This window comes from Pelobates fuscus, chromosome 11, assembly GCF_036172605.1.
Source record: "Pelobates fuscus isolate aPelFus1 chromosome 11, aPelFus1.pri, whole genome shotgun sequence".
NCBI classification, from domain to species: Eukaryota; Metazoa; Chordata; class Amphibia; order Anura; family Pelobatidae; genus Pelobates; species Pelobates fuscus.
The window spans coordinates 51086905-51114840 of NC_086327.1; the positions used below are offsets into that span (position 1 = coordinate 51086905).

Genomic DNA, 27936 nt, shown 5'->3' on the forward strand with positions numbered 1-27936 from the left:
ACAAAAAAGGCAGGACATTTTTCATTTTCATTTTGATATCCCAGTCGGCAGATCTCATTGTGAATTATGTCTACCAAGGTTTGAATGACACTGTGCAGTGAAGTCCAAAATCCCAGGCCACAGCTGGATCACACATATACTATTCTTGTCAAGATTGGGAGAAGTTACTCTACCAGATGGCACTATATCATGCAAACCTGGACATTTATGTTCTAGTGCTGCCCTAAGATTATAGGAACTCAAACAATAACCATAAAACTAACACTAGCTCCATTCCTAACCTCATCATTAACTATAATTGTAGGCCAAACAGACCATATAATAACAAATAATGTAATTTAAAAAGAAAACATACAAGTGACCCCTTTATTAGGGGAAAATAAAGGCAACTTGGAGTTCTGAAGAAATTCATAAACCACTCACTCAACCTTCAGTCTTGTGGTTTATTTTTATTTACCTAGAAATCCTGGATGCAGTTATTTGCTGTAATACACAGTCAACTGTATAGTATTGTTTATACTGGGTACACCACTCTTGGAACTTGGAAAAAGCGCTTATATAACTTATATTTCTCAAAATTTCAGTATATTACTAAACTTACAAAAGTCTTTAATTCAGCAATAAACTGAAACTTCCAAAATTAATGTTGCCTTCTTTCTGTATACATTTTGCTCAATTAACCCCTTAAGGACAAATGATGGAAATATTCCGTCATGATTGCCTTTTATTCCAGACGTTATGTCCTTAAGGGGTTAAGCTCCAGGCAAACTGAAGGGTTTGGGGTTGCATTTTATATAGTTATTTACTTGTTTGACTTGCCATACCTAAAATGCACTGGTTGTGTTTGCTAAGTTTTTCATGGTACACAGGTTGACAACTGGATATCAATGATTAAAAAATTATGAATTATGTGGTGCTGTTCGTTGTTTTACCCGTTAGCCTCAGACACAGTCATCTAGCTTGGCATCAACTTAAAATGGAAACGTATAACAAAGGCTCCAAGCAAATAATGATATATGTAATATTATTTGTGAACATCAGGTTTACAAGATTAGATTGTGCATATGGTTTGCAAATTTATCTTTATCAAAATAAATAATTGTATTATATCGTTGACTGTGCTGAAATTATATTTGCTTTTTTAAAAGTATAAATAAATAACAGGCCACCCATGGTATGTTGATGATATTTGTTTTTGCAGACATATTCATTTTATTTTATTTTTCATTTTTTTTCAGTGGGGGAAGCTAGAAACCTCATTCCCATGGATCCAAATGGTTTATCAGATCCCTATGTAAAACTGAAGCTAATTCCAGATCCAAAGAACCTTACTAAACAGAAAACAAGAACTGTAAAATCTACCCTTAATCCACTTTGGAATGAAACCTTCCTATTGTAAGTTAACAATTTCTTGTATGAGAAGCACAATGTTTTTGTTTTGTTTATATAAATTTATGTGCACGATTGCTTTCAACATGTGCCACCAGACACTGTACCTACCAGCTTTGAGATATTTTTATGGTATATGTATAAAGGACGTAGTTGGCTTATATACACAGCGCTGGATTCTGTTAGGAATGGAAGGGTTTATTCTGCTTAAAAAGCCATTTTCTGCTCTGCTATTTTATAAGCAGAGTAAACCCATAATCCTTTTAGAGAATCCAGCCCATATTTTTTTTTTTAAATTTGAAATTTTTATTTTGTAATGATAACAAGTAAAATGGGGTACAGAAAGAAGAGAGGAAGGGGATGGGGTGTTACACAATGAGTACATCAAGTCAATTCAGTATACAACATAACGATGTGCAATATAATACATAGCAATTTACAGTACCTAGCGGTTTACAGTATGGGGTATCACAAATACATTCAATATTTTGTCTTTATCTAGGTAAATTGTCATTACATGTCAACATTTCAACATTATTAAGTGCGTTACGTGTTTGGCTCAGTATTTCTCGTATCCTGTCACAGTGTGTTACTCCATTTCTTGACTTGGGTCTGCTTAAGTATGTAGAGTTCTAGGTAATGGTTTGTATCACTCTAAGGTAGCGGCTTATGGTAGTGATCTCTATTATCATTGACTACGCTTTTGGTGGGTATAGGATTGCTAGCCACGGACTCCATGACTGTTCTATGTGTTTCGCCTTCGTGTGGGATTCAGCGGAGAGCAATTCATATCTATAGTATTGGTGTAGTTTGTCCAACAGTTCTTTACGCGATGGACAATACGTGGTTTTCCATTGTTGGGCTATAAGTGTTCTGGTTGCTAATATGACGTGAGCGGCTAGTGTCTTAGCCGCTTTATTCCACAGTGGTGGGAAGAGCATCATAAGAGCTATCAGCGGTGTAAGGAGTGTAGGAGAACCCAGTGTGCTTCGTAAGATGAATTGAGCCTGTAACCAAAGTGGTTTGATCAAGTTACATTCCCACCATATGTGGGTCATACTACCTTTGTCTACTCCGCATCTCCAGCAAAGCGGATTTGTCTCGGGGTAAATATGGTGTAGTCTCTGTGGTGTCAGGTACCATCTATAAATTACCTTTTTGTGAGCTTCAACATGAGAGAAACAAGATGTGATCCCTTTGAGGGCGTTTAATGATTGGAGCCATTGGTCATTCGAGATATGTGGTATTCCCTCTTTTTCCCATTGGGATACATATGTGAAAGAGTGCGGTGGTCTGTCACCTAATAGAGTTTTGTAACATATGGATAAGGCTTTGGGTTTGGTCGGTGAGGAAATGCATCTATTGAAAATAATCATAGCTTGGGTTTCTCGGGGTGTTGGTAATGAATTTTTCACCACTACTTTACTGTTTATCACACTCTTCAGTTGTAGGTATTTAAATATATATGATGCTGGTATGTTGTATTTCGTCTGTAGGTCAGGGAAGGGTAGTATTTTCCCTTGGGAGCAGAGATCTCTGATATGGGTGATACCATGGGCAGTCCACGGTCTGAATGATAGGCCTGGAGTAACTCCTTCTAGCGCCCCCAACGGGGCATATGTACAGAATTTCCCTTTGTCAGACATTATGTTTAGGACCTTGTCCCAGACTTTCATAGACAGTTTGGTAGTAGGGTATAGCCCTCCCTTCTGTTTTCTATATGGTGATGGAGACCACAGAGTGTGTAAGAGTTTGTACGGAAGTATTTTGTCGTGTTCCATATCAACCCACTGTAGGGTATGTTTAGGGGTGTGAAGGCGTATGGCGGCTTCTAGGAGGGCAGCTTCGTAATATGCAATTAGTTTTGGAAAACCTAGTCCTCCGTCTCGTTGTGTAAGTTGCAGTAGGGATAGAGGTAATCTAGGTTTTGTTTTGTTCCAAATATACTTGGTTAGGATCGATTGGAGGTGTTTCAATATAGATGGTGGTATGTACAGTGGCAGCATTCTGAACAAGTATAATATTTTTGGCAATAGAACCATTTTAATAGAGTTCACTCTGCCTAACCATGATAAGTGGACGTGTTTCCATAATTGAAAGTGTGAGGTACATATGAGGTGCAACGTACCATAGTTGAGGGACACCATTTGTGGGACATGTAACGCTAATTTCACGCCTAGGTACATGATGTATTTATGTCTCCAGTCAAAGGTGAAGTTTTGGCGTAGCACGTTCGTTTGTGACGAGGATATGTGTAATGGTAGGGCTTGTGTCTTAGTACTATTAAGTTTATAGTATGATATACGACCATATTCTTGTAATGTTTCCATAATTCGAGGTAAAGATATCTCTGGCAAACTAAGGGAGAGTAGGATATCATCGGCAAACATAGATAGCTTGTATTCATTTGTGTTGATATGTATGCCTGTGATGAGCGGATCCTGCCGGATTTTGTGCGCTAAGGGCTCTAACGCTAGTATAAAAAGTAAAGGGGACAGAGGGCATCCTTGCCTGGTACCATTCGTTAGTGTAAACGGGGTTGACCTGAATCCTGATTGATATACTCGAGCAGTGGGGTTTTTATATAGCGCCATGATACCTTGTATGAGTTGTTGTGGGAAGCCAAATTTAATTAGTACTGACGTCATGTATGTCCAATTGAGCCTATCAAAGGCTTTTTCAGCATCTAAGGCCAGCAGAAGGCTTTCAGTCCCTGTCGATTCGATGTGGGAAAGTATATTAATGATTTTCCTGGTGTTATCGGAGCCTTGTCTGCCTCTGATAAAGCCTGATTGGTCGTTATGTACTATTTTTGGCAAAATGGGGTTTATCCTATTGACTAGTAATTTGGCATATAGTTTGGTATCGCAATTTAAGAGTGAAATCGGCCTGAAATTGGAACATTGGGTCGGGGGTTTTCCTGGTTTTGGCAATGTTGTAATATGGGCTTGGAGCATGTCTGCGGGCATATGTCCCGTTTGTAGACATGTGTTAAAAAGAGAAGTCAAATGGGGCACTAATACCTCTTTGAAGGTATAGTAATATAGGTTTGTGAACCCATCCGGTCCAGGTGATTTGTGTTTTGGTTACATAGTTACATAGTTAGATAGCTGAAAAGAGACTTGCGTCCATCAAGTTCAGCCTTCCTCACACCTGTTTTTTGCTTTTGATCCAAAAGAGAAAAAAAAAAAAAAAAAAAAAAACCCAGTTTGAAGCACAATTTTGCAACAAGCTAGGACAAAAAATTCCTTATTGACCCCAGAATGGCAGTCAGATTTATCCTTGAATCAAGCAGTTATTACCCTACATTGAAAGATTATATCCTTGAATATTCTGTCTTTGCAAGTATGCATCTAGTAGCTGTTTGAACATCTGTATGGACTCTGATAAAACCACTTCTTCAGGCAGAGAATTCCACATCCTGATTGTTCTTACAGTAAAAAAACCTTTCCTTTGCCTTAGACGAAATCTTCTTTCTTCCAGTCTAAACGCATGGCCTCGTGTCCTATGTAAAGTCCGGTTTGTGAATAGATTTCCACACAATGGTTTGTATTGGCCCCGAATATATTTGTATAATGTTATCATATCCCCTCTCAGGCGACGTTTTTCTAAACTAAATAGGTTTAAATTTGTTAACCTTTCTTCATAGCTGATATGTTCCATTCCTTTTATTAATTTTGTAGCCCGCCTCTGCACTTTTTCTGGTAATTTGTTTATGGTGTTTAATATTTCTTGCGCGGTAAATGGTCTAGTCAATTTCTGGCAATCTTCCGTAGTAATGGATGGTTGGTGCATCCCCTGTAGAAAGGAGTCCACCTCTGCCTGTGTAGGGGTATGGTTATTTGTATCGGCAGCTAAATTATAGAGGCTGCCATAATATCTGCCGAACTCTTCTACCACATCTATCGGGTTAGTAAGCTTGTCTCCGTTTGTGTTATGGATGAATGCTATCTTGGAGGACATGGCCTTCGACTTAAGTTGAGCTGCTAATATCTTTCCCGCTTTGTTCCCTTCTTTAAAAAATTTATGTTTCACTTTCGTTAGTAGGTATGTGGTTTTAGCTTGATCAATGTCTTTCAGTTGAGCTTGTAGTTGAAGTATTTGTTTCGTGGTGTCATGCGAAGGTGATTGTTTGTTTATATGGGAGAGCTTCGTGAGTTCTGAGTGTATGTCTAGATAAGCTTTTGTGCGTTGTTTTTTATTAAAGCTGGCGTGTTTGATAAGTTGACCTCGGATAACCGCTTTGTGGGCTTGCCACAGTGTGTCTATTGTCGTTTCGGTGGTGTTATTTATAGAAAAATATCTTTCTAGCTCTTCAGTGATCTGAGATACCAATGTGTGGTCTGTAAGTAAAGAGTCATTGAGACGCCATATTCGATTCCCGGTAGTAGGGTATTGTGTGGTTATGGACAATGTTATTGGAGCGTGGTCGGACCACTTGATAATGCCTATTTCTGCTTTGGCTATTAGTGGAGTTGCAAGGTAGGGATTAAGAGGTAGGGGTTATACGCTCCAATAGACAACAAACTGGTTTAAAGACAGGTTATTTAAACATATGTTAATTATTATAGTCACTTATCTGCCGCTGCGGAGTGCCAGTCTGGAACAAGTTTCATTTGCGGTTTAACAGATCCGTTTCCAGCTGGGGTGTCTTGTGTGTCGGCCTCTATGGGGATATCCCATTCCGACAGGGTGCTCCTTCCATCTTCCAGATTCAAGATGTGCTTTTCAGTGCCATCACGTTTGACAATTAGCCGAGCTGGGAACCCCCATTTTATAGGGTATATCTGCGGCACGTAGAGCTCTGGTGATTGGCATGAATGTCTTCCTTGTTGCCAGCGTAGCTGCCGAGAGATCTGTGAAGAGCTGGATTTTGCCAAAGGCCTCAGGTAAAAGTGGTTGTTTCCGTGATGCTTGCATAATGGCCTCTTTAGTGGTGTAATAATGAACCCTGGTGATGGTGTCTCTCGGGGTAGTTGCAGGGAGGTTCTTGGGCTTAGGCAGCCTGTGTGTTCTGTCAAGGATCAGAGCTTCTTCGGGAAGATCTGGAGCCAGGAAGTGGAACAGCGATTTAACATGAGTGCTTAAATCTTTAGCTGCGACCGCCTCAGGGATTCCGCGGATGCGAATATTATTTCTCCTGTCCCTGTCTTCGTGGTCAGCCAGTTTTGTGAGAATTGATTGAAGTTTCGCCTCCATGTTGTCATAGGCCGCTGCAACATGGTTATGTGCGGAGATGATCTCTTCCGTTTTGTTTTCAAGGTAATCAGTACGGTCACCTAGGGCTTTGACGTCGTCCCTGATTTCTTTTGCCAGTTTGGCAAAATCTGCTTGGAGAGTTGTTTGAAGCTCTTTCAGCATTTTGGCAATGGAGGAGTCCGTTGCCGGGATATGTTTAGTGGAGATGGAGGTAATATCACTCCTATCTGAGCTCGAGGCCGGCGACAGGTTCCCTCCAGCGCCATCTTGGATTCGGCGTGGCGGCGAGCACATAGCCGAAATCTGCATGGAAGGTGTTTTTAGTTTTGCTTTTTTCGCCGATCGGTGAGCCATCTCATCTGCTGTGTTCTCAGTTTGTATAGAGGTAGGATTGGAGCGGCAAATGGTTTCTAAATCTCTGCTATTCGCTGTTTAATGGGATTTTCATGCGGAGCTGATCACTCACACGACCATCTCCTCGAGCAGTCAGGCCACGCCCCCCAGAATCCAGCCCATATTTTTAAAACATTTATCCCAGAGGTTTAATTTACAGAATTATTTGTTTCTTTCTTGGGACTTCGGGGGTCCTATTAACATTATGTTTTTTTTATTTTGTGCAAGACGCTAGTTCTTTTTTCTGTGTGATTTCACCAAACGTTAAGGATCAGTCTAAAAAAGAGTGGTTAAAATAATTACTGCCGCATTGTTCATCATTTAGCATTAGGTAAAATTATTTAAAGAAAAAATAATAATTTACTACCTTTAAATCAGGAAACAAAATGAAGTAGTAAAATATGTAATAATTAAACAATCAACGTCCATATATTTTACAATCCAATACATAGATTTTGGTTTTGTGCTGGTCTGCAATAATAATCAATCAAAGAACTAGAGGAATGACAATCATATCCACAGGATAGAAAATCAGCAGGAGGGTGAATACTTAACTTAGCATTATCAAGTTGTATAGCATAGAAAATTGATATCTGAAACAGAAGTTTTATAATGATGGTAATGGGGCTTATAGGGTGGGGGAGACATTCATCAATAAGCTTTTTACATAATTACATACACATACATGTGTCCTTCAAGTTCAGCCTGTCTCACATATGTTTTTGTGGCTGATCCAGTTAAAGGCAATAAAAAATAAATTGAACACTTACAATTTGTATGTAGTCATTTTGGATTTCTGTACCAAAAAGGAAAAAAAAAAAAAAACTGCTCTTTTGAGGACACTATGTGGGGGTAATTAATAGGAAACATTTTCTCCAAGTGTTCTGTTTGCAGAGTTAAACCCATATGGAAGCATGCTTGAGTAGGGGTTGCATTGTCTTTGAAGGCAAAGGAATAAAAGCTGGGTAAACCATGGTCTGGGATCAGATCAGAGAACATGAATTCTCAGTGCTCAGTATACCACAGTATACCTCAGTATACCACAGTATAGGTAGAATAAGTTAAAATAATCACTGGATGTTTGAGTATTTGGAGCATCAGTTGGGAGTAAAGCTGGAGAAAGCTGAGACTAGTAGCCTGTGTGAGGGGGACATGATGATGGTGGAAAACCATCAGAGATGAAGCATACTGTCTACTTAATATGGAAGGCAAGAGGTTCCACGGTAGTGAGGACAGTAAGTAGGGCAGCAAAGTACCATTGAGAATCTATATTTTTTTGCATGAGAAAATCAAACCACCACAGTAGTTAGAGGAAGTTGGGTGGTCTCTAATATGCTAGAAATATGCTAGGAAATTGAGAAATATAGAAATGAAAGTCCTCGTATCAGCTAGCCTCAGATACTGTCATCTAGCTTAACATATACAAATAACTATGTATTGAAGTAATTAGCTATGGTTTCAATACTCTCATGATCCCCTTCAAAAGTGGTTATGGGCCTAGGATAGGAAGGGAGTAAATTAAATAAAAGACAGAGGGTGGTATAATTGTTTGTATGATGTTCATACATCCAACCCAGTTGACATGGAAGGATGCCCAAGACATTAATAGATCAAAACCTGTGGAGAGATGAATTCCTGTTGAAGATTATATGTAACAGAAGTAGTTATTGAGACATCAGAATTTCCAATGTGGGGTTACAGTAAAAAAGAGGGGATCCCCATCCACTTTTGGAATGGTGGTTAACTTGAGATGTGGTAAATATCTACAAGAGTATCAATTATGTTGTAAAACATTGACAAAGTACTAAATATTTGATAGAGTCCTAATCTCAACATTTGAGGAAAGGGATTTAGGGGTGACTATTTCTGATGACTTAAAGGTAGACAGACAATGTAATAGAGCAGCAGGAAATGCTAGCAGAATGCTTGGTTGTATAGGAAGAGGTATTAGCAGTAGAAAGAGGGAAGTGCTCATGCCATTGCACAGAACACTGGTGAGACCTCACTTGGGAGTATTGTACGCAGTACTGGAGACCGTATCTCCAGAAGGATATTGATACTTTAGAGAGAGTTCAGAGAAGGGCTACTAAACTGGTTCATGGATTGCAGGATAAAACTTACAAGGAAAGGTTAAAGGAACTTAACCTGTATAGCTTGGAGGAAAGACGAGATAGGGGGGATATGACAGAAACATTTAAATACATAAATGGAATAAACACAATAAGAGGGGATTATATTTAAAAGAAGAGAAACTACCACAACAATAGGACATAGTCTTAAATTAGAGGGGCAAAGGTTTAAAAATATCAGGAAGTATTACTTTACTTAGAGGGTAGTGGATGCATGGAATAGGCTTCCAGCTGAAGTGGTAGAGGTTAACACAGTAAAGGAGTTTAAGCATGTGTGGGATATGCATAAGGCTATCCTAACTATACGATAAGGCCAGGGACTAATGAAAGTATTTAAAAAAACTGGGCAGACTAGATGGGCCGAATGGTTCTTATCTGCCGTCACATTCTATGTTTCTATGTGATGGGCATGTGATAATCAAGTTCTATAGTTTGTATTTTTAACAGGTAAACCTATAAACAAAATTTCAAGTTAAATTAAATCTCAAAAAGAAGTTTAACCATAGGTATAAATAAGCTTCCATCAGAACCAGTACTTAGTACCTTAGTACCTGTGTGAGAATTCCGTAGTAGTGTATCTCAAATTATATGAGTCTGCTACAGGATTTAAGTTTTTGAGACTGGCGGAAGCAATATATTTATCTCAGGCATAAATAATTGAGGCATATAAAGGAAAAATATCCAGTGTCTAGTCATGGGCACAGATAGTCTTTAGAATATAAAAGCTACTTAACAGTAGTGATGTCGCGAACATAAAATGTTCTGTTCGCGAACGGCGAACGCGAACTAACGCAAATGTTTGCGAACCGGGCGAACCGCCATAGACTTCAATAGGCAGGCGAATTTTAAAACCAACAGGGACTCTTTCTGGCCACAATAGTGATGGAAAAGTTGTTTCAAGAGGACTAACACCTGGACTGCATGCCGGAGGAGGATTACTTTCACCTCTTCCCCTGTTAGATTCCCGTTGTGCTGTGACATCACCCTTATACGCTGTGTAAAGCATACTTTTTTTATTTATTTAGCAAATGCTGCATCCTTTCCGTCTTGTTGTAATTTGGTAACATTTCAGCCACTTTATGCTTATACCGGGGGTCTAGTAGCGTGGACACCCAGTACAGGTCGTTCTCCTTCAGCCTTCTTATACGAGGGTCCCTCAACAGGCACGACAGCATGAAAGACCCCATTTGCACAAGGTTGGATGCCGAGCTACTCATTTCCCGTTTCTCCTCCTCAGTGATCTCAATGAAGGTATGTTCTTCCCCCCAGCCACGTACAACACCACGGGTACCAGATAGGAGACAACGTGCACCCTGGGATGCCTGTTGAGGTTGGTCTTCCTCCTCCTCCTCAAAGCCACATTCCTCCTCTGACTCCTCTTCCTCACAATCCTCTTCAGCGTTGCCGCAGGTCCAGCAAGCGATGCTGATAAGGCTGTTTCTGGTGGTGATGGTGACCACAACTCTTCCTCTTCACGCTCATTTACGGCCTGATCCAGCACTCTTCCCAGGGCATGCTCCAGGAAGAAAACAAATGGTATGATGTCGCTGATGGTGCCTTCGGTGCGACTGACTAGGTTTGTCACCTCCTCAAAAGGACGCATGAGCCTACAGGCATTGCGCATGAGAGTCCAGTAACGTGGCAAAAAATTCCCAGCTCCCCAGAGGCTGTCCTAGCACCCCGGTCATACAAATATTCATGAACGGCTTTTTCTTGTTGGAGCAGGCGGTCGAACATTAGGAGTGTTGAATTCCAATGTGTCGGGCTGTCGCAAATCAAGCGCCTCACTGGCATGTTGTTTGCCGCTGGATATCTGCAAAGTGCGCCATGGCCGTGTAGGAACACCTGAAATGGCCACACACCTTCCTGGCCTGCTTCAGGACGTCCTGTAAGCCTGTGTACTTATGCACAAAGCGTTGTACGATCAGATTACACACATGTGCCATGCACGGCACATGTGTCAACTTGCCCAACTTCAATGCCGCCAACAAATTTGTTCCGTTGTCACAAACCACTTTGCCGATCTCCAGTTGCTGCAGAGACAGCCACTTTTCCACCTGTGTGTTCAGGGCGGACAGGAGTGCTTGTCCGGTGTGACTCTCTGCTTTCAAGCAAGTCAAACCCAAGACGGCGTGACACTGCCGTATCCGGGATGTGGAATAGTACCTGGGAAGCTGGGGGGTGCCGTTGATGTGGAGCAAGATGCAGCCACAGAAGAGGACTCAGCCGAGGAGGTTATGGAAGAGGATGGAGTAGTAGGAGTAGAGGAGGTGGCAGCAGGCCTGCCTGCAAGTCGTGGCGGTGTCACCAACTCCTCTGCAGAGCCACGCATTCCATGCTTGGCAGCCGTCAGCAGGTTTACCCAATGCGCAGTGTAGGTGATATACCTGTCCTGACCATGCTTTGCAGACCAGGTATCAGTGGTCAGATGGACCCTTGCCCCAACACTGTGTGCCAAACATGCCATTACTTCCTTTTGCACAATCGAGTACAGGTTGGGGATTGCCTGTTGTGAAAAGAAATTTCGTCCGGGTACCTTCCACTGCGGTGTCCCAATTTTTTAACGCCTCAGACTCCACCAGCTTGTATGGTAAAAGCTGGCGGGCTAATAGTTCAGACAAGCCAGCTGTCAGACGCTGGGCAAGGGGGTGACTTTCTGACATTGGCTTCTTACGCTCAAACATGTCCTTGACAGACACCTGACTGTGGGCAGATGAGCGGGAACTGCTCAAGGCGAGAGACGGAGTGGCGGATGGTTGAGAGGGGGCAAGGAGGACAGCAGTGGTTGACGTGGCTGAAGATGCTGGACCAGGAGGAGGATGGCGGCTTTGAGTTTGTGTGGTGCTTGTACTCATGTGTTGATCCCATAGGCGTTTGTGATGTGCGATCATGTGCCTACGCAAAACAGTTGTACCTAGGTGGGTGTTGGACTTCCCACGACTCAGTTTCTTTTGGCACAGGTTGCAAATGGCATCACTGTTGTCAGAGGCAGACACACAAAAAAAATTCCACACTGCTGAGCTCTGCAATGACGGCATTCTGGTGGTGGACACAGCATGCGTTGATTGGCGTGCTGTCGGGCTGACCCCGGGTGCCAATGCATGCTGTCTGACTGTGCCACTAGCTCCTTGCGACGACCTCCCCCGCTTCCAACTCGTCTCCTCCTCCTCTCTGTCTCCCCATCTGAACTTTCGCCCTGTTCTTCTTCTTGCCGAGCCGGCACCCACGTGACATCCATGGACGCATCGTCATCATCACCGCTTCACTTGTATCTAACAACTCAGCAAAGGAAGCAGCAGTGGGTACAACATCATCATCACACCGTACGTCCATGTGTGTAATGCAGCCTGATTGAGACATATCCCTGTTATCTACATCCTCTGGCAATAATGGTTGCGCATCACTCATTTCTTCAAACGGATGTGTAAATAACTCCTCTGAAGCGGCTGTGGTGCTAGTGTTGGTGGTGGCGGAGGCGGGTGAGTGTTATCTTGAGAGGTGCCCGAAGCTAAGCTGGAGGAGGATGGTGCGTCAAGGTTCCGAGCGGAAGCTGTAGAAGATTGGGTGTCCTGTGTTAGCCAGTCAACTATGTCCTCAGAACTTTTTAAGTTCAGGGTACGTGGCCTCTGAAAACTGGGCATTAGTCTAGGGCAAAAGGGAATCACAGCACCACGACCACGACGGCCCCTGCGGGGTGGCCTGCCTCTGCCTGTCATTTTTTTTTGGATGAGTGTTACTATGCGTGCAAGCTACTGTGCGACCAGATATGATTGGCACTGTGCACTGGCAGAGGTTGGCAGAGTACACGCTGTATGCCTGACACACACTTATGAAGGACACTGACTGCTATTATATTACAGTCAAAAACCGGTAATAACATAATATAGTAATGAGTCATGGTGCCATCTACATGAGTTCTCCAATTTATTTTCATTTTGAGGTCATTGGTGTGCACAGCATGTTTCACCAGCATGTGTGCTTAATAAAATGTATTCCAAAACAAAAAACAAAACTGAAAACCATTTGTGGAATATGCATTCATAAAGGACATTTATTTTTAATTCATCAAACTACAAAACACTATAAGCCCCATAAACACTACAGGCCATTGCAATGTTTTTTTTTTTTATTTCTGTTTTTTTTTATTGCTGCATTGAACTAAGCCTGACAAGTACAGGACTTAGTTCATTGGCTGATAGTGCTCTTTTGATGCTCTGAGCAAATCAGCCAACCCTGCATGACAGAGCTTAGCTTAGTGCGGCTAGTTTAAGCTCATTGCAGAAGCTTTTGGCGTAAGACAAGGCTATGGACTTCTCCCAGTGGATCTTGGGTAAGTTGCCAAATCATACTAAAATGGTTTGCTTACTTAGTAGGTTCTAGAGCACTCCTGACACCACAATTACTAAAGAGGGCTGCAGTTGTTATGAGGCTTTGAGTGTTCCTTTTAATTTTTAAGAAATTACTAATGAAGAAGGATCATAACCACTACTCCCCCAGTTCCCTGATAATAGGGCAAACCATTTATCAATGCCTTATTTTGCCATCTTTTGGATCAACAACAACAAACAAAATGTGAGGATGACTGAATTTGATCGACACATGTCTCTTTTCAGACTATGTAACTATGTAACTATGTAATGTTTGTCCTTTTACCTGGGTCCTCGCTGGACTCCTGGTCTCCTCTACTCATTGGTGAATCAGCCAGCTCAGAACTTGTTGTGGGCTGGTTGATGACACCCTATGATGTTGCCAAAGGTGGAGTTACAGATACAGACTCCAGGCACCATGATCATTTCAAATCACTAAAGTGGTAATGGTTCTCAGAGTAATTATGTAAACATACAAAGTTACATAATAATTAGACAAATAAAAAGAAACACATACATTTCCTGATGACCCAAATTTGTGTATACATAAATATTCAAATTTCATGTTTCTTCATATTTTACCAGATTCTCCGAAAAGTTCAGGTAGGGAAGTAATTAGGAGAACAATTCAACCAATTCAAGTTAGACACACTTGACACAACCCTTGTGTGTGTTTGCACATAAGAAAACACATATAAGTTCCATATTGTTGGTCTTTATTGTACAATGAAATGTGTTGCAGGCCATATATTATCCTGGAATGAGATTTCATTTTTAGAGCATGGTGAGAATTCTTTCGAACGCTGTTTCTCAGCTATAGGGTGTGAATGACAAATTCAAACAAGTGATACCAATCTGGGGCCTTTTACAGTGGTGTTCAGACTTCTGGTAACACAAAGTCTTCGTCCAAAGAGGTTGCATGTCTGCCAGATCGTAATTTCTGAACACTGTGATCACAAGACTTTTTTTTTTGTTGACGTGGTGTAAGGAATCTGATACAGAGCTGCAGCGTCTATGATTATATAATCCCTACTGAATTTTAAAAGCCTGAAAATAGAAATATGCTAGACTCTCTAAACATTTTTATCTCTTCAACATTTCTTTAGTGGATAAATGAATAAATATGAAAATAAATAATGACAATTTACATAATTTAGTTGTTTGGGTATCACTGAACAGCAGTATATATACATGAAATGTTTTTAAACTGATATAGATAGGCATTCCGTATTTCTAATAAATGTTCCAAAAAATAACATTATAGAACAAGTGATATATATTTTTTTTAATTTACTTTATAGTAAGGCACTATTTTTATATAAAGCTAAATCATATCACACACAATTTAGTACAAAGCTTAAAGTACATTTTCTAGCAGGTGCTAATATATATTTCAAATTCTTAAGCTCCCTAAAGACTGGAGATGAAGACCGCCGTCTCTCTGTTGAAGTTTGGGACTGGGATCGTACTTCTCGAAATGACTTCATGGGTTCCATGTCATTTGGTGTCTCCGAAATAATGAAGAATGCAGTAGATGGCTGGTATTTCTATTTATTTATTTTTTCATTAACCTTCTGTTTTGTGCAAACTCTGTGAATGAATATTGTAATAATCAAATATTATGTTGCTTCACTGTAATTGGTGACTAAATTGTCAGCTGCTGCCTAAATGATAACCAGTTGCTAATTAATTATGACTTGAGACTCATATGCAATTACACAGATGCCACTTAACAGACATGCCATTACATACTGTATGGAACACAAGACACATCTTAATTTACGTTATTATGCATACCTACCTTATTTTCCTTTCTCTCTTTCTTATCTTTCTCTGTTTTGTTTTTTTTGTTTTTTTGTTTTTATCATTTATTTGTTTCTCATTTGACAATGTTTGGCAAAACCCTGTATGCAATAACCATTTGATTTCTAATTTTCTTATGTTATAATTTGTGCTTGCCAATTTTTATTTTTAATAAATTTAATTTTTTGTTTTTATGGCATTGTTTTTTTCCCATCATTGATGCTTCGTTTTCCTCTTACGTACTTTGTCACCTATCATTTAATGACTCCATTTCTATGTTCCTAATTGTCTTTTGATGACTCCATATCTATTTCCCTACTTGTTATGAACTATATCATACGGTTATTGCCGCATAAAATTCTTTGTGCGGTCTTTCTTTATTTCTTTGTTTCCGTTTTACTACTTTGTCATTTTCTCGCTCTTTTCTGTGGTGTCGGTTGTCTGTCTGCCCATGTCTCTCTCAGGTACAAGTTATTGAATCAAGAAGAAGGCGAGTATTACAATGTCCCTGTAGCTGATGACGCAGATGACTTTGGACTCCGACAAAAGTTTGAGGTACAGGTCTTGCCCATGCATATGTCAGGGCAGGAGCATAGTGCGAGTTCAAAGAGTCCATGTTCCTCATATTTTTGTTTAACCAGTTTTCTTTTCTCTATGTTAGGCATGGATGTTGATTTGTATACATTGCATGTTGTTTAAAATAAAGATTTCAATAGAAATGTTCGACTACAAATCACATGTCATTGGCCTAAGGTATTATAGCTGTGCTGTAAATATAATGTAGAATTATCAACTGAACGATAGGATGATGATTCTAGTCTTTATAGTCTAGGAAACAGTGGAGTACAATGCAAGGAATGTGACAGGCAACCAGTGCCAGACAAGTGCCAGTGCCAGACAATAGAGAGTAAATGGAATAATTAAGGCAAAATTAAAAGCACTTGCAGAGAATGTATCTTCATCCCAATACTTCTCATTCATTCATTCATTCAGTTATTTGTGAAATAATTTGTACCCCCTTAACTTTTTCCAGTTGAGAAACCAAATCTGTGACTGTGCTGTACAAATCACCAGAGCAAGCTCCCTTGTCCTCCTTATAGCCTATTTTTAAAACAGTATTTTGGGATACGACATCCTACCGTATGGATCTAAGCATTAATATGACGCAATTGAGAATATGTGTAAGCTTCCTATAGAGCCATGTATTCACTGAGATAAAAACAACTATGCATTCTTTTGCCTAAGTGTATAAATGGTGTACATTGCTTTTGCAAAGGGAAGCATTAGGGGTGGGGTTAGTGTGCATGCGCGGCAATTGGTACTCTGCATCAATCAGCACCACCCCAGGGGATATGCAGGCACGTGTGACAGTGTTTAGCGTACCTATATGTTATTTTGGAGCACAAATACCAATATTACGTATAAATGGGGTACATGCAAATGTTGTCAGTGAACGCAAAAGGGCTCTTACAGCATTTAAAAGAACATTCAAAGTACCATAACTACTACAACAGGCTGCAGTAAATTGTATATGGCGCAGTAAATTGTTAGATCATTTTCGCCCATTACCCCATTATTTACTGCATATGGTGCAGGAAATTGTTAGATCATTTCCCCCATTACCCCATTATCTGGAGTTTGCTGGGTGCAACTCCCTACCTCCACTACTTCCGACAGAGTTTGTTACCGGACTGCATTTCTCACCATAAGAAGCGATTTAACAGAATTGACTGTGGTAATACATGGGAATGAGAAACTGTTACTATAAGAGAAGTGACAGTTGAGAAGTTTTACTGTTGCAGGAAAAAAATAAAACAATTTATAGCTTAATAAGATTCTTTTTAAAAGATACACCCAGACTTGGCATGTCTCTTCACATAGCAGGATAAATCAGTTGGTGTCAGTGTCACACACACATCCTGTGACAAATGAAGACTGCCCTAACCAAGTAATCCAATTTCTTGACGAAATGCAGGCTCCATGAGAATGTCTCATCAACCTAATTAAATGATACAAATAAATGACAGATGGATAGGCAAAGCAAAAGATCCTTCATAAATTGCTCTCATAAAAAGACTGTATCTCTTTGAGATGTTGCAGTCAAACAGACTCTCCTGTCTTAAATAAATAGCCCACACATTTGATAGGTGTGCCTAAAAACGTGATACAATGTTTGCAGCAAGTTTAAAGAGATAGAAAAGCCAATTAAAAATGTTTTAAGACAGTGTGGATTTATTTTCTCATGGTAGCTCACAGTATTAAAACAGGGTAAAAACCAAAGAAAAGAAAAAGTTACCTGCGCTCTCTCCATAATCCCTATGTATATTTAGACAAATGGAGGTCATTTAGTTGCTCCAATGGCCATTGGAGGGATGCCCGCCTGCCAACGTCAAGGCAGACCCCCCTAAGCGGGTCCTAACACTGACCCTTCAGCCTGCTTCCTTGAGCTTCTGGCAAAGATATCTCTAATGAGACAGAGAGGGGTATTTTTTTATATACACCCCTATATACTTATTAACCCTTAATAGGGAACACATGGGATGGGCAGCAGCATTGTAACAAAGTAAATACAAATACAAAAAGAGAAGTCCTGCGCTCACTCCCATTGCTCCTGGGCCGGCAGCAATGACTACAGTACACATCAGGGTAACACTGAAGACTTGCATAGGCAAATTTGGTCTGGCAAAATGTAATCCTTGTTGGAGAAATTTATTTTATACAATTAGACCACTGGGAGCAGTATAGATTTACTTTACTTATTTGCATTTGCAGCATTTCCAGGATGGTGTTGTAAACAATTATACCTGCTGGCTTCTTCCTGTTCTGACTATCTCTCAATGTGCTACTACCTACTGTAGGGGTTATTATTCAGAGCTGGATACCCCGGTTTCCCCTATATAATCACCAGTTAGTTTGGTAATTAGATTTGGGCACATACTACTTACAGGGATCTCCTGACCCCACAACACCATAACACTTATTATATACTGTTCATTATGTCTCTACTTCTCTACTGTGAATGGAACCATTTTAATCCAGAAGGACCAAGCATAAGGTTTTATTAAAGGAACAATCTAATGTTATGAATACAAACATCAGAGTTAACTAAGGGCAATTTAGAAAGGCTTTCTGAACCAGAACCACTAGTTTAAGCTTTAGTGTTTCTGGTGCTTAGTGCTACTTTAACGGTCCAGAGATCAGGGTCTGTCACTGACACCTGTATCAGTTATTCACTGCTGTCTGCTATTGCAAACAGGTGAGTTTATCTAATGCTTGTGTCCAAATCTCTCTTTCCTTCCATCATTGATTTATTCAATGGCACTATCAATGTGTCTTACAGGCATTTAAAAAAAGTACCGCCTGGTACCCCGAACTGGGTACCTCCACCAAACATGCTTTCTAGCTATCACCGGGACACCATAAGCACTTTCAGACCCTAGCTGCCGCAGCTTGGCTGGGGTCTTGCTGTCTCTTCCCACCTTGGACCAGGGTCCTGGATCCAGCTCCCAGTGATCAAAGCTCTCCTACATAGAGTATAGCTGTATAGTAGTAATTATAGCCAGTGAAGCATTCCCCCCACACATTAGTTTAAACTTAATGATGGGAGTAGATCTGTTTAATGCAAGCAAGCATTCACAATTTTAACACAAAGTAAACGCCTCCCCTGTGCCTGAGAGATAATTGCATCAGGAACTGTACAAACTCAAAAACACAATTTTAAAACACCCCAAAAGTACCCCCCAAATCCACTGAACCCCCCTAAAGAGTCACATTCCTGAATAGCCCTGATCTGAGTGACCATCATATCCAAAAATCACTCAGATTGGTTTGTTGGTTTTTATTTTCCATGGAAGTCAACTTTTGTCTGACCGCACACGTGGCTTTTACCAAAATAGTTCCATAAGAAAAGTGGTAGCGGTCAGTCAATTTTGGGAGTCCAACCAAATTACCGAACTGATCCTCTGGCTCCTAGGTAGCAATTGTTTGCCTAGTTCATGCGAACAATCCTACTGAAGGGCACTCTCCTGACATGAATAGCAACGAAGCAGCCGTCAAATTTCAGCGGTCTTCACGAGTTAGTGTCCAATTTTAGTTCCATGCACTTAATGACCGAACATGGCTGCCTGCGTTCTTGCGAACAAGATGGCCGCCAACTCAGTTCCAACATGTTCGTACATACAAATGGCGGCCACCCAGCCAAACACTTAGAATCCATAGTGTGAAAACGATGATGGAGGTGTCAGGAGAGGTTAATATAGGTTAACAAGCACAGAGGTGGTCCGCAGTTTGTGGGTTTGTTTGGCCTGTGTGGTTTACTAAGGAATGGAGAGCTGTGACACCCTGGCCCGCCCACAGCGGGAAGGGATAGTCAGTACCTGGGGGGAAGTCAGTGTTGCGAGTGAGAGGCACGTGCAGTGATTTTAAAAGGTGAGCTCCCGTGTTAGATCAAGCTTGTTTCCAGGCCCTGAATGGGGTGTGTATAAGTGGGTTTGTGAGGATTTTATTTAGGAGGAGGTGATGCGGCCTGTGTAGGAGAGCCGGCAGAAAGTAAGTTGTGCTGCTATGCTATATTCTTTAGCATTTGGCAAGTTTAGTCCCCCTTGAGCGGTGTATTGGTATAGATTTGTAAGGCTAAGGCGTGGTTTGCATACCTGCCACATAAATCGTCAAAGCTTCTTATTTAGTAGAGTTTCATCCTGTTTCGAGAGTTGCAAGGGGAGGACTTGAAGGGGATAAAGTAGTTTGGGAAAGCTAATTAATTTGTTTAGATTTGCCCTTCCTATGTAGGATAAGGGTAAGTTGTGACAATGGTCAAGCTCTAAGAAAATATTAGCCAAGATGGGAGATATGTTCAGTTTGTATAGTAGGGAGAAGTTTTTAGGAGTTTTGATTCCTAGGTATTTGAGTGCTTGTGATTCCCATTTCAAGGGGATTCCACCCGGCATCAGTGGAAGTTGGCCGCTTCCCAGACGAAGGCCAAAATATTTGTTCCAGTTAATTTTGAGACCTGTCATGGCGTGGAATGAATCCAGCAGGTCAACTAAGGGAGGCAGCGAATTCTGCGGGTCAGTGATGAAGAGCAAGAGGTCATCAGTAAAGGCTGAGACTTTCATGGAGATGTTACTCATTGGAATTCCCCTGAAGCCCCGAAGGGTCTCTATGGCTCGTAGTAAAGGATCAATTGCTAAATTGAATAATAGCGGGGAAAGTGGGCAGCCCTATTGCACCCACTTTTCAGTGGGAAGGAGGGGGAGTCAAGGCCATTTGTTGTTACACAAGTCAACAGGTTATTTTGTAGATTTGTGATGAAGTTTACAAAAGTGTGTCCAAAGTATTGTAACTTTAACACCCGCATCAGATGTTGCCAGGTGATGCTGTTGAACGCCCTCTCTATATCTAGTCTGACAAGAGATGACGTTCTCATGCCCGGCATGGCCTCCTCATCAAGTTGGGGGAGAGCTAGGCTTTTAAGAAAATTCATGCTCTGGGCATGATTGTCCAGTGGGGCCTTTGCTAAATTTCTATGGTAATCATAAAACAATTGATTAATCCATGAGACGTGCACCTAGTGCTGTCCAGTGAGGTGATAGCTGTAATAGGATTGAATTTTGACCTAGGATTACCCAGACGGGCCAGGAGCTTCTCGGACCTTCCACCCCACCTAAAGAAATGTTGTTGTTGAAAGTCTAAGTTTGATTGTGCATAGTTCATGACGAATGTCATTTTAAGATTCTTTGTATAGGTGTTTGTGGTCATCTGTGGGGTCAGTCATGTATTGTCTGTGGCAAAGACGCGTTTCCATGCCTTTTTAGCTGATGCAGCAAATGAGATTATTTGTCCCCTCAAGACCGCTTTGGACTTTTACCATAGGAGTTTGGGGTCATTCAGCTGGCCTGGAGATGACTTTGGAAAGACGGATTATTAGTAAGATATCCTGGGAAACGCCAGTGTGCAGTGAATGGGTGGGATGTTGGTTTATGTATCGTTAAATTGATAAGTGCATGGTTCGAGACCACTATTGCTTCTATTGTAGCATTGACACATTGATTACATGGGGCAGGGCTGCTGAGGTGACCAAAATCCAGAACTGCAGGTTGGAGAGATGAGAGGTAGGCTTCAAAAGGGGGCATTGGAACTGGCATCCAGTGACACCTATGGGATGTTGTGATGGCAACTGAGAAGGCTCTGCTTTTTCTAAAAAACAAAAACTCTGACGATTTATGATATTTTCAAAACCCTTCAATGGCATTATTTTCCCATTGTTATGTATCTTTTTCTCTCTGTCTCTCCACATCTCTCTCTTCCTGTATATATACACACAAACACACACACACACACAAACTAGGGTCAAAAACTTTGGGGTCACGTAGAAATGTCCTTGATTTCGAGAGAAAAGCTGATTTTCTTTGGCCCATTAAAATAACATCAAAACAATGCATCAATTCAAATAACATCAAATGAGAAATACAGTGAAGAATTTTTTAATGATACAAATGACTGTTGTAACTACTATTGTAGCTGATATTTAATAGAAGATATACAGAGGCAAACAGTTTTGATATTCCAAGTTTATCATTTAAGAAGATGTATAGATCACTAGGACTTCCTTTAGCACAGTTGAAAACTGTTGTGCTGATTAAAGAAACAATAAAATTGGCCTTCATTAGACTAGTTGAGCATCTGGAGCAACAGCAATCGTGGGTTGATTACAGGCTCAAGAAGACCAGAATAAAAGAACATTCTCATTCATATTCAACTTGTTCTGAGAAATGAAGGCAATGTCATGATAGAAATTAATTTGAGAAACAGATGTCTCACAGATCCTCAACTGGCAGCTTCATTAAATAGTACCCTCTAAACACCAGTCTCAATATCAACAGTGAATAGGTAACTTTTGGATGCAGAGTTGCAAAGAAAAAGCCATATATCAGGCTTACCCATAAAAAGAAAATATTAAGATGGGTAAAATAACAGACAACGTACAGAGGAAGGTTTGAAAAAGTGTAATGGGCAGACAAATCTAAGTTTGAGGTGTTCTTATACTCACAAAGAAGAACATTTGTGAAACACAGACCAAATCAAAAGATGCTCGAGGAGTGTATGTTGCCATCTGTCGAGAATGGTGAAATCTATGTGATAGTCTTGGAGTGCTTTTGTAGTGGAATAGTGGGAGATTTCTACAGTATAAAAGAGGCCTTAAAGAAGGAAGGCTATCACACAATTATACAACGCCATGACTTACCCTGTGGATGGCGCTTGATTAAAGCCAATATCGTTCTACAACAGGACAATGATCCAAAGCACAGCTCCAAATTATGCAAGAAATATTTAGGAAAGAAGCAGTCAGCTAGTATTCTGTCTTTAATTGAGTGGCCACCACAGTCACCAGATCTCAACCCTATTGAGGTGCTGTGGGAGCAGCTTGACCGTATGGTACACAAGAAATGGCCATCAAGCGAATCCAACTTGTGGGAGGTGCTTCAGTAAGCATGGGGTAAAATCTTTTCAGATTACCTCAACAAATTGACAAGTAGAACGCAAAAAGTCTGCAAGGTCGTAACCTAAAATGTGATAGGGCAATTGAGTGTTGTGAACAGATTACACTGAAATGTCAACTTTTCAGTGTAGCATACACTTTTTCCAGACAAATTAATCATGATCCACATGGAGACAAAATGTGACAGGCACATCTTCTTTATCTGACAGAGAGCTCTAACGGCTATTCTGGGATCGAGAAGGATTTTTTTCCTAGTTTGCTGCAAAATTGGAAGTGCTTCAAACTTTTTTTTTTTTTGCCTTCTTTAGGATCAACAACAAAAACAGATGTGAGAAAGGCTGAACTTGAAGGACGCATGTCTCTTATTTAGCTATGTAACAATGTAATATGTAATCTTTACAAAATTGAGTTACTCATTACCAAAGTGGAGTTTGCAATGCTAGTTAGCGTAACTGCTAGTAAATACTAGAACAGCAGAAATGATTACAATTGTCACAATTTAAGGAAAGAAAAATGACCTAAAGGGTTTTAATTAAAGCACCACTCCAGTCAAGAGGAAGTTGTTACCGTGCCAGGAGGACCTCGGGTGAATCTTACCTTAAGTGGCTAACCCAAAGTCTGTCTTCAGCACCGGTTCTCCAGGTCCTCCAGCGGCATCTAGATTTTTAAAGAATTTCAGGAAGTGCAGAGGGCCACCAGGGTCTAAGACAATCAGTAACTCCCCTTTCATAAAAAAGGTACCTTTTTATGAATGGAGAACTACTGATTCACTTAGAGCATCAGCTGACCACTGTAGCCAGTCAGCAACTCTGACAGTTTAACCACCATAAAGTAAATAGGCACATGGGGGCCTCCTGGAACTATAACAACTTAATTTAGATAGGGTTGTTATGGGGACCAGAGTGTTCCTTTAAGCATGCATGTTTTTCCTTGCGTGCCACTGATCGTATTCCTATCTAAGTAACCCTTAACTTTTAAGCTAAAAATGCTCAAATAAATATACCCATTACACAGCAAGAAGGGTAAAACAATTGTTTCTTCTTGCCACGTCTTATTGAACTTTTGTTAACACCATATTTTTTTAAGACAACCAATCCCAATTCAAGCCAGTAGTTTGCAAAATACTGCAAAGGCAGTTGATATACAGATCCTGCAGCTCCATCTGGTGGCAGAAATATACATATCTTTTCTGGTAATATTTTTTAAATTTGAAGATTTACATAGCGGAGAAATAAAAAAAGCAAGCATGAATATGCATGAAACCAGAAAAATACTGACTTAAGGGAGGGAGATAATAGGTTGTGTAGGGCAAGCTAGTGGGTCGGGTAACAAAAAAAAAATGGGAGTTTCATGTGGAGGAGTGGAAGAGAATCCAAGTCCAGGAGAAACAAATTAGGCCAATCTGAGCTGAGCGAGAAACAGTGAGAAACTCCATAGAGCACAGTTGGTGATCCATTGCTGGAGGTTGAGAACAGCAGACATCCTCCTGAGAGGTTAGACTGGCTGAATTCTGCACCTGAACTCATTATAAATTTGTTCAGCAATTAAGCTTATCATTGAATTTAAAACAGAGTAACCAAAATGAAAGCATAGCTGATTTATTATTCCATTATTACAGTTTTGCTATTTTGACATTAGATTTGAATGTCACCTTAAAATGCTTGGCTAATTTTCAAACATAGTTTTGATTGATCCACCATCACTCACACTTGGAGCACCAAATCCGTACACCGGGTTAATCACTAAACTAGGAATTCTCAGAAATAAGAGTTTGAAAAATAGTTCCTAGTTCCAATTCAGTTTTTCTAGTCTACATTTCACGATTTCTCGGATTTAGGGACTAGCACTGTTAATAAAAGCTAAATAAACACTATAATAACCCAAATATTTGAGAACTAGCTGAGTTACGCAATCCAGTCTGAAAGGAACATTTTCATTTTACTCTCAGTTTACTATTTCGGGGGATGATTTACAAAAGAAAGGCTATCAGGAAGTTAAATCAAAGAGGTAAATCACCAGTTTTTTGTTTTTTTTATAAACTTTATTGTGTTAAATGTTGATAAAGGCACACAGCCAAGAATGTGCATTCAAACGTTCAAATTCTAGCAAACATCACCAGCTTCTGAATTACATCTTCCGTGATGTTCAGACAGTTTTTAGGCATCCTGATTGGTGGGGTCAAAGTAAGGAGACAGTAATAACGAGGACCAAATATATAAATACATGTCGTTGGTCTTCAACAAGGACCTCTCCACTTTATATTTCAGTACTGGACTTTTTACCTTACAGTATCTCATTAAAAAAAAAAGAGAAAGGCACGTTCAATTAAACTTTACCTTAGAGCATGTTTCTTTATGCTTTCTAGCTCCTATCAGAGTTTGTTTCATTTTGGTGTTTTATTATTTAATTTTGAGGCCAGCCCCAGCTACCTCATATTATTCAATGTGTAATTTTTTCTCTTTTGTAGTTTTTCTTTTTAGGGATCATATTTTTAGCCTTTTTATTCTGTTACTGAAACATTTCCACATGCAATCATCTGTTCATCTTTTGTCCTGACCTCCTCAAACCTCGTCTGCCTTCGTTCAGTATCTATTATTTATCTTATCATTCCTACACGTTTGATTTTCCTTTTTTATTTCAGGCGTGCAATTTCCCACTTGAACTTTATGAGGTAATTTTACGTTATTTGTCGTGAATCCAAAAAGTCCTTGTATGTGAGTCCTGTCTAACTGTTAAAACAACAATAATGCTATTTATGTCTTTATCATGTTAACCTATTTTATACATTTTTATAGGTATATAACCTACATTATCTTTTCAGGACAGTTCAGAATATGTGGCAAAACAAGAACAACGAACAAAACAAAAAAAAAACAAATCTAACCTATTTTACCTGTAACAATTCATTGAGTTGGAAAAAGATTTCCTGAGAAAATGTTATTTTTAATGTATTATTATTTTCATTATTATCTTTATCGTAATTATTTTTTTCTGCTTGGATTTGTTTGCTGACGAGCAAATGTTAATAAAAGATAAGACGCATTCAGCTAATAGTAGAAATGATAAAAAAACAAACAAGTTAAACAAGTTGTGTGTGAGAAGAATGGATGGAGTTATATTTATTGGTTGTAGATACTGTACTGATACTGTAACTGTATAAGTAGAAATGAAGGAGATATAAAAGAGAAAAATGGGTGGATGTTGGTAGCGGGGATGTTGGTATGAGACATAGGAAGACAGAGGACAAAATATGAAAGAAGACATTTTAAAAAGAGCAGTTCACTAAACACATAATTCAAAATGTAAGTCAGCATAACTGAAATGTTTCCAGTTCAACTATTATGGCTACATTTTGAAATGCAGTTGTCAATTCAGTTCTCTGAATTTTTTCAAATCTGTAGATGGGCAGAAAATGATGGGAGTAGTACTCCGACAATTCTGGGGAACAGGGGTTGTCCACACCGGATTAGGGTAACCCAAATGTGTTCTGGAGGCTGGAAGGAATTCACTTTATATCCACTATAATTCCATAAGATCATTATCATTTTTTTAATACTAGAAATAATATGAATATCCCAAAAAATCAAGATTAGATTTTTTTTTAAAAGCATGATATTAGCAAGCACAAAGAACTAGACAATTATTGAATTGTTTTACACTTGCAAACATTGCTGTGAGTGTGATAATGCTGTCAGTGCCATATTAAGCTTGAATGAACTGGCGTTTTTACTAAAACATTTCTGTAAGATGCAGACATAGCTCAGGCCCTGTTTCCAGATAAATTAGTGCATCCCATATTGAGCAATATGGAAAAATGTTTTTTTTTTTAATTCTTTATTTTTCTCATTCTGCACATATGCCAGAAAAAAAAATACGATTGACATTGGTTAACAGAACAAAAGTATATAACAGGTTATATTTGATATATTTCACAAGTGATAGGCATGCAGAATGAGGATTTTTGTTTTTGTATGCATGGTCAATAACATAAACATCATGAAAAAAGAGATGGAAAAATGTTTTTAAAGAATAACCAGTTTACTAAGAACTCCAAACCATAGGTTATATCATGTCTGAAGAATAAGATGGCACTGGTCTGACCTGACTTGGTCCTGCCTTAAAGAGACACTATAGTCACCAAGAACACTTCATATGAATGAAGCAGTCTAGGAACATTGTCCTTGTCCTTTTAACCCTGCAATGTAAAAATGTCTTTGAGAAAATGCTATGTTTGCATTGCAGGGTTAAGTCATACTGACACACTAGGGCACCTTCCGCTGCACTGACCAAGTAAAACTTGTGCGGGTGACGCGGAAGCCTCACAGGAAAACATTGACTCAATGAGATGCCCACTGCACATGCTCATTAGGTGCCTCTGTGCCTCCGCCGTATGGGAAGTGGAAAGTGCCAAGGGAACCTCTGTGCTGGAAAAAAGTAGGTAAAACTTTAATGTTTTTTTACTGAAAACAGGAGGAGGGCCTATGAAAAGCTAGGGATAGTGACACTATAGAGTTAGAAATGCAGGTTTGTATTCCTAACGCTATAGTGTTACTTTAAGAGAAGAGGGAAACAAGCACAATCAGAGCTCAGAAATGGTAACAATGAACTGGTAAGAAGATTGTTTCTTATTCCAGTGGAAACCTAATCATGGACAATTTTACTAGTAATTCACTCAAAAATATAAGTTGGACCCCTTGAAAGCCAGGGGTGCCGTTTGTACCTTTATATTTCTGACTACATGTAAAAAGCAGCATGCAACCAATGAATCACATCCTGCCAAACTGTGATGTCTAAACTGAACCTTATTGTCATTGTTGCATTTACTAGAGATTATTCTGGAGGCTATTGTGAGACTTTATCATAATTCTATTTTTATTTTTGAAGCAACAGTTTAATATTTTAGTATAACCTCTAGATGCTTGCCATAGGTTTCTGATGCTTTAGCTATAGTGTTATTTTTATTATACCACTGTAAATATCCCAGCCCCCACAAAAATAGTGTATTGGTATGATTCTAGCAGTTAATTTTTTTTATTGTGCTACTGAATTTGTTATACTAAAAATAGATAGTGGATCCTTTCTTAGGAACTGTAAAATTGTCAAAATTGATATGCGCAGGTGTAATATGATCATTTCTTGTTATTTTACTGACATCTAG

At 39.8% G+C, this 27936-nt stretch overlaps 1 protein-coding gene across 1 annotated transcript in view; it reads left to right on the top strand.

The window, feature by feature from the left end:
- PRKCG (protein kinase C gamma) overlaps positions 1–27936 on the top strand; it is a 447474-nt gene that overhangs the window by 357657 nt on the left and 61881 nt on the right. The window contains exons 6-9 of the mRNA XM_063436266.1: positions 1239–1395; positions 14884–15018; positions 15745–15835; positions 25420–25449. Of these exons, the coding sequence (XP_063292336.1) occupies positions 1239–1395; positions 14884–15018; positions 15745–15835; positions 25420–25449 (413 nt within the window). The remainder of the gene's footprint in view (positions 1–1238; positions 1396–14883; positions 15019–15744; positions 15836–25419; positions 25450–27936) is intronic.